The 6778-nt window shown below is 39.2% G+C and overlaps 1 protein-coding gene across 1 annotated transcript; it reads left to right on the top strand.

The window, feature by feature from the left end:
• The first annotated feature begins 335 nt into the window (after positions 1-335).
• On the top strand, positions 336-6555 carry rgs4 (regulator of G protein signaling 4). Its single transcript, XM_018670935.2, has 5 exons — positions 336-510; positions 828-950; positions 2396-2460; positions 3916-4079; positions 4798-6555. The coding sequence occupies exons 1-5, from the start codon at positions 467-469 to the stop codon at positions 5038-5040; spliced, it is 639 nt and encodes a 212-aa protein (XP_018526451.1). The 5' UTR covers positions 336-466; the 3' UTR covers positions 5041-6555.
• Positions 6556-6778: the final 223 nt, after the last annotated feature.

The following is a 6778-nucleotide window of genomic DNA, read 5'->3' as shown; positions in this document are numbered from 1 at the left end:
CTCCTACAAATACCTCCTTGAATGCACTGAACTGAAAGCCTGCTGGATGCTGGTGGCTGTATCCAGCCTGGATTTTGTTTTTGCTCAGTTGGATAAAGTTGTCTGTTGTTTTCCACAGAGGGATGACTTCAGTAATTCCTTCAATACTTGAGACACCTCCCTCTGTGGAAAAAAACACCTTTTGTTTTGCTTGCATATGATCCCATCTGCTGTAAATTTCCCCCATTTTCTCTCCCTCTCCCCCTCCCTCACTGCGTTTTTCCCTGTCTCTCTCTCCCTGTCTGGTGTGATTGGTCAGTTTTCTGTCAGTGTGCACACTGGAGGTATAAAACCACTGCTGGGGGTGGAGACACCCGCAGCCTGTCGTCTAATACTGAAGAACGCCGCTACAAAAACTCTGCTGCTTGCAGCCACACTGTCGTCATTTACAGCAACAGTACTGACTTTGGATCTCTAACGTTCCACCATGTGTAAAGGACTTGCAACACTTCCTGCAACATGCTTGAAAAGGTAAGACTGATTCAGTTTGAACAACAGGTGGATAAAAGTGTTGTAAAATGTAGTTTCTCAACATTTGAGGATGATCAATGCCCATGCTGATTCTTTGAAATCTTTTTTTTTTTTTTAATGAAACGCTTGATATTTTAAATCAGTGAAACAGAGAAAAAGAGAAAAAGAGGAACCAGTTGGCAGTCTGCTCACCATTTGTTTACATGAAGCAGACTTTTATACAAGCATGTCTTTGTGCAGATATTATTAATACAAACAAACTGCAGTCTTGCAAAATGCGTTTCACTCACTGCCCTCTCTCATCTGCCTCTCCACAGTGCCAAAGACATCAAGCACAAAATAAGCTTCTTACTCCAGAAGCCTGAACCCCAAGCAGCGGATCAGAAGCAGATGAAAGAGAAGAATGCTGTGACTGCTGCGACTGCTGCTGCTGCGAAGAGGTCAGAGGAACTAATCTCTGTTACTTCAATTTGTTTACTGTTTAAAATATTTGTTCCGGTTTGTGTTTATTCTTCAGATCCTGGTTTAAGCTTCTCTTCCAGGAGCTCAAAAAGAGAGTTTAACCAGATTCACACAGATTATGATTAAAATGACAAACTCTCCATTCATGTCTCTTGAGAATTCATGAATCACATTTCCATCTGGAAATGCTGCCTAGAGAAATATACTGAAAGTGGTTGTGTTAGCAGCCTCTGAGAAGATACATTTCCCTGCTTATAAAATGATAAATACATCAGTTCAAACCAAAACCTATTTATTTTTCCTCTTTGCCAGAGGTTTGAATCTTAAGACTTGACAGTCTTGCCAAGGTTGCGGGAGAGAAAATCTTGGTCAATGCCAGGGTAAACTGTAGACCTGCAACACTGGTATGTTTCTGGATAAATGATTGGAACCTTATTGTGAGAATTCTTTTAGTTATTTGAGGGTTGTTTTGTACTGATTTTGTACTGAACAGCCTTCGTCTCTTTTTGTGTGTGTTATTTCACTGCAGGTGTTGATCTGAAATTCATAATAGCTCTCATAATTGATATTAATTTGAAACAGAATTACTGTTTCTGTGTGTAGTGTAATTTTTGATATCAAATTAGGTTTGCTGAGGAGCACATTATGCCTTGTCTTGGACTTATTCTGGCTTTAATGTCCTGTTCTGAGGTTGTGTTCCCTCGGGAAGGCTCTTATTGTTCTTTACGAGCAGGTTAGCATCAGCGACACTTACCCTGACTCCTCCTTTTCAGCAAATTGGAAACCATTCAGAGGTGGTTATAGATTAATGCTCACTTTTCCTACTTTCAGCAGCTGTAGCCTAATTCCCCTCACAACACAAAGACATGCTGTGGAAATGTGACGTGCACTATTCAAGTGATTTATATGGATATAGATTATTCTTTTCTAATGGCTGGAGCTACCCGTTGTTTTCATTATTGCTGTGGTTTCTGAGGTGATGAATTCTGTAAGGAGACTGATTGTATCATAGGTTGTGCTGTGTGTCAAATGACACATGGTGGTATGATTGGATTTGCTGCCATTATTGATTAGTAAATGATTGCAGCTGGGATTTGGATAGGATATTAGGAAGGGCGGTGTATCTATCTCTTCAGTGGAGGAGGGAACAAATACCTTATTAAACCTTGTTGATATACACAGTAGAAATGGTTTTATACAAAATTCCCAAATGGAAGTACATCCTCTGTGGGATAAGAACTGAAAATGAAAAAAAACCCTGAATGAAACCAGATCAAACATATCCTGAACACAAATTGTGTGAGTCTCTGTGAAGGGTGATCTATTGTGTACTTTACATAGAAATAATTACATGCACACTGAAGCTTTCCTTTAAAATTACCGTCATGGAAAGTCTGTGTAATTTTAAAATCCTCTGTTCCAGCGTGCCCACGGCAACCGAGGTGAAGAAATGGAGGGAGTCTTTCAGCCACGTGATGAACAGTGACAGTAAGTGTTACTTTGTAGTTTCACACCCACAAAAATTGAACTGGAACAGGGCTAACGAGGCTGTGCTCAAATCCAGAGCGAACCCAAAGGACTTTGTCTCGTACTAATAATACTGACATGAACCGTCAGGCGGATGCTTGACTCATTAGTTTTCCAGTAGAATCTCTCTCAGGGTTTTCGAACTAAACATGATCATTCTCATGTGACATGATGCTGCAATCATGGGAATACTATCAGACAAGGCCCTGACCTTCACATTCCTCACTAATGGTTGCTGGTAAGGTTTTGGCAATCTCAGAAGTGATGTTTAATCTCTTTCTGTGCACTTTTTTAAGGCATTACAAATAAATCAGCTACAGTAGAGCAGATGTATTGCCTTTCAAAATGTGCAAATTAAGAAGAATCACCCTGCACACATCCTCTGACACGTTAATGCTGTGTTCATCATGTTAAAGACAAGTTGAGGAGACTTGGCTCAGATGCACAAACGTGCAAATTGAGCTCACACACTCACACACAGACGCTTTCCGACGCATTCTCATGCCCTAGTTTTCTGCTACGTGTCTGAAAGCACTAGTCAATGGCCCCTCAGGGGCGAACTGACCAGTGCTGAGTGTACATGTGTCTGTGTGTGTGCATAAGCCCTCTGGGAATTACACTGTGTGTGTGTGTGTATGGACACAAAAGGGGAGCAATGGCCCTGCGGGAACCAGCTGAGTTCTGACCTGCTCTGTTCCATGGCCTCATTCATTGACCTCCAACATCGTCATGCCTTCCCGACATCATCTGTCGGCTCTCATTGAGCCGATCTTTAGTTTATCTTATTGTGGCCTCAGTTGTCTCCATCTGTCCTCTTAGTCATGAAGGATTTCTGCTTTTACAAGGGCTCAGATCTGTATTTGTCTCATCACACTTGTGTATCTAAAAAGACAGGATGCGATTATTGCTGCTAGATTTTGTGGTAATTCCATTTCTTTGATAAAATGTAATAGCTCTTTATAACTGTGTTGTAATGGCTGTATCTGTGGAGTTTACTTCCTCTCAGTCAGTTTGACTGAGACTTTTTCATCCATTGCTCACTCATTCAACAATTTTCTATTGCCAGAAACTCTGACAAGCTTTAGCTCCGTTTGTGAGGAGAGAACAGCTCCATCTTTCAGTTTGTGCTGTAAAGCAATCCAACTGACGCCCTGCCAAATCTGGTCTAGAGTAATTTTTGTTTGTAATTATACTAATGTCTCAAAATGAATGTGTTAATTACTTATGATGGCACTTTTTTCTGGCACCTGATGAGCAACTGGAAACAGCTTCAAATCCCATACGGTTTTCAGATTTTGGTATCTGAGATCAGAAGGATGTAACTGGTTTTGTAGGTTCATTCATCACAAGACAACATCACTCATAGGTCTGTGCTTGATATTTACAAAGAAAACATGTTTTTTCTTTCTGTGGTAGCTGGTCGTGCAGTCTTCACCACCTTCCTGAGGTCAGAGTTCAGCGAGGAGAACATGGATTTCTGGCTCGCCTGTGAAGATTATAAGAAGACAGCACCTTCCAAGCTGATGACCAGAGCCAAACAGATTTACCAGCAATATGTTGAGGCAGATGCTCCTAATGAGGTAATTAGTTTTATCTGAAAGATATCATCAGTGATATATGGAACACAAAATAAGCTAGCTTCATCAGTATGAGGAAAATACAAAAGGTGTTACAAGGTGGGAAATGACAAACCAAGCCAGAAAGGATCTCAAAAATGGCAAACAAGCAAACAAACAAAAAAACAGATGCTAAAGTCGAGGTGGGGAAAAAGGAAATAGCTTTCAGACAATGTCAACATTTTTTCTAGACACATACTTCAAAGGTATTTTTGTAAATCTTATTAATGCAACTGCACATTCTACTTCAGTGAAGTGCGCTGAACTTGAGCTGGATGTTACCATGAAAGTGTTGGAAATGCACATGAATAATACTGCTGCACTAATGAGTATTCAGCAGGCTGCCTGATTAAAAGACTTCAACAGTTTGCTTTCATCGTTATAATACAAGGTTTGATGCATAACATGGATAAAGAAAATCTGCTGCACAACTCGGTTCAGTTTGTTGGAAATGAATTGATGTAAAATAGTAAGAGGAAATGAATTTCAAATGGTGTTTTCTCCTCCACTCTCCAGGCTTGTCCTTTGCTTTATTGTTTTAACATAAACTTTCAAACTGCCACTCCACTGATCTATTTCCCTGTAAGTCAAATGCTATCACCAGGTATGATCTAGCAATCCTCATGGTTTTTGTCCTCAGTATCGTAACCCTTTACGTCCCCTCCTTCTCTGTTGTTTTAAGGTAAATTTAGATGCAGCAACCAGAGAAGAAACGAGGCAGAATGTCGAGAACGCCTGCCCGTCTTGTTTCGACGAGGCTCAGAGGATGATCTACGTCTTGATGGCGAAAGATTCCTACAGACGATTTCTCAACTCCAAACTGATCCAGGATCTGTCTCAGACACAGACCACCACTGAGAAGAAGATGGAGATGAAAAATTGTGACTGTGAAGAGAGCAGGCAGGCATTATCCGGTGGTGCCTAAACAGGAAAGAAGAGGGGAATATTTAAAGAAGGTGCCAAAGACTTAGAATGTATGAGAGGGCAGACACTGGTAGAAATCAGTTTGTTTCTTGTGTGTCCAGTGTTTATAGTTTAGAAAAGGCAGTGGTTTAGAAGGTGACCTAAAGGTTCTATGAGATGCGGTGATGACTTTATGTCTTTTATTTACTTATTTTTTAAAAATACTTTTGCTTGCCGTTAATTCCTTGAAGTCTTTGGTAGTCATTTATGGTTTGAAGTGGCTACTGTGTGTCCACGTATTCCTGAAAAATGTCATACATTTTTTCCAAATCACAATAGTTGATAGTGACTGATTAAATATTTAACATTTCAATGTACAATTTAAAAACAGATGATGTGTAAATGTTTGCATTGTGAAGTTTAACTTTTGCTTCTGGCACCACTGCAAAACATGACCTGCTCTCTGAGTTACAGCTACGCTATATTGACACTTACAACAGAAAACAATCTAAAGCTACCTCCATCCACCAGACACACCTTCAAATAATTCTGCTGCATCTGGAGCATGTTATCAGTGGAAAAACAGGAGTCATTTTTATTTTGACAACAACTCTGTAAAGTTGTTAAATCTCCAATTTAACATATCAAGTTATTTTAAAGAATGACCCAGCTTTACAGTAAGAGATGAGAACACAGAGATTAAAATCATATGCTGAGTAATCTACTGCGACATGCAGTGACCTATCAGTGTTAACATGTTGTATTTATTTAATTCAAGGATTTATACTTTTACAAGTAGAGTTTTATGCATTAAAAAAATAAAAAAAATAACTGAACCAGAACAGCTGATGTGGACATGTTTATTTTTTAAACTACATCAAACGAACCATCATGTATTCTTCCGCTGTACAGTTAGTTTTGGCTGTAAACAGTCTTTCTAATGGTTATTTTCCATCATGTTGTCTTGGGCACATGCTGTACAATTTAATGTTACGTAACTGTTTATATTCGCTACAAGTTCTTCTTAATTTCCTACTCTCTCACTGGTCATACAACAGCAGATGGATAGTACTGATATCTGTGTTCTCATGACTTCAAGTAAGCACATTGTTGATCTAAACCTGCTGTATATGTCAGAGATCAGTCAGTGTAACAACTGGCTGTGCTGTATAAACATCATGACACGATCTCTGCACCATACAGATGTTACCTTGGCCTAGTGGGAATTTTAAGCATACTATAAAATTACAGTATTGATTTTCTGTCGCATGCTTTGGAGCTTTGTGTCAAACTGACTCATTTGATCCTCTGTAAGTCAAACTGTTGTTCAGATGTAATTTGTGCATGGTATTTGATAGTGTGTTCATTTTAATTGAATATATTATGGTGGCCTTGCATGCTATTTTATTTTTTCTTATCAGAATGATGGATTGTAAACTAGATACAGTATCTAGATATTTATTAAATGATGTCATTGTCCTATTTATATCATATCTGTGATTATTCATAAATAAAGTGAGGTGTTGGATAATCAGAACGTTGTTTGTGGTGAGCCTTGTCTCAGTTGGACACTTCTCAAGAGTTTGACCCTGTGTGTGCAGCCATGCTAGCTATTTCATGAGGTTGTACTTACTAAAAACAATAACATGCTAATGTTTAGCAGGTTGTGCTTACCATTGTTATCATCTTAAAGCATTTATCACACAAACACAGACTCATATGCTGATGGTGGTGGAACTGCAGTGGCCATCGGGAGTAAC

Source organism: Lates calcarifer, linkage group LG17 (assembly GCF_001640805.2).
Source record: "Lates calcarifer isolate ASB-BC8 linkage group LG17, TLL_Latcal_v3, whole genome shotgun sequence".
Lineage (NCBI taxonomy): Eukaryota > Metazoa > Chordata > Actinopteri > Centropomidae > Lates > Lates calcarifer.
Note: the sequence above shows the minus strand (reverse complement) of the source record. Positions and strands in the feature narration are given on the sequence as shown.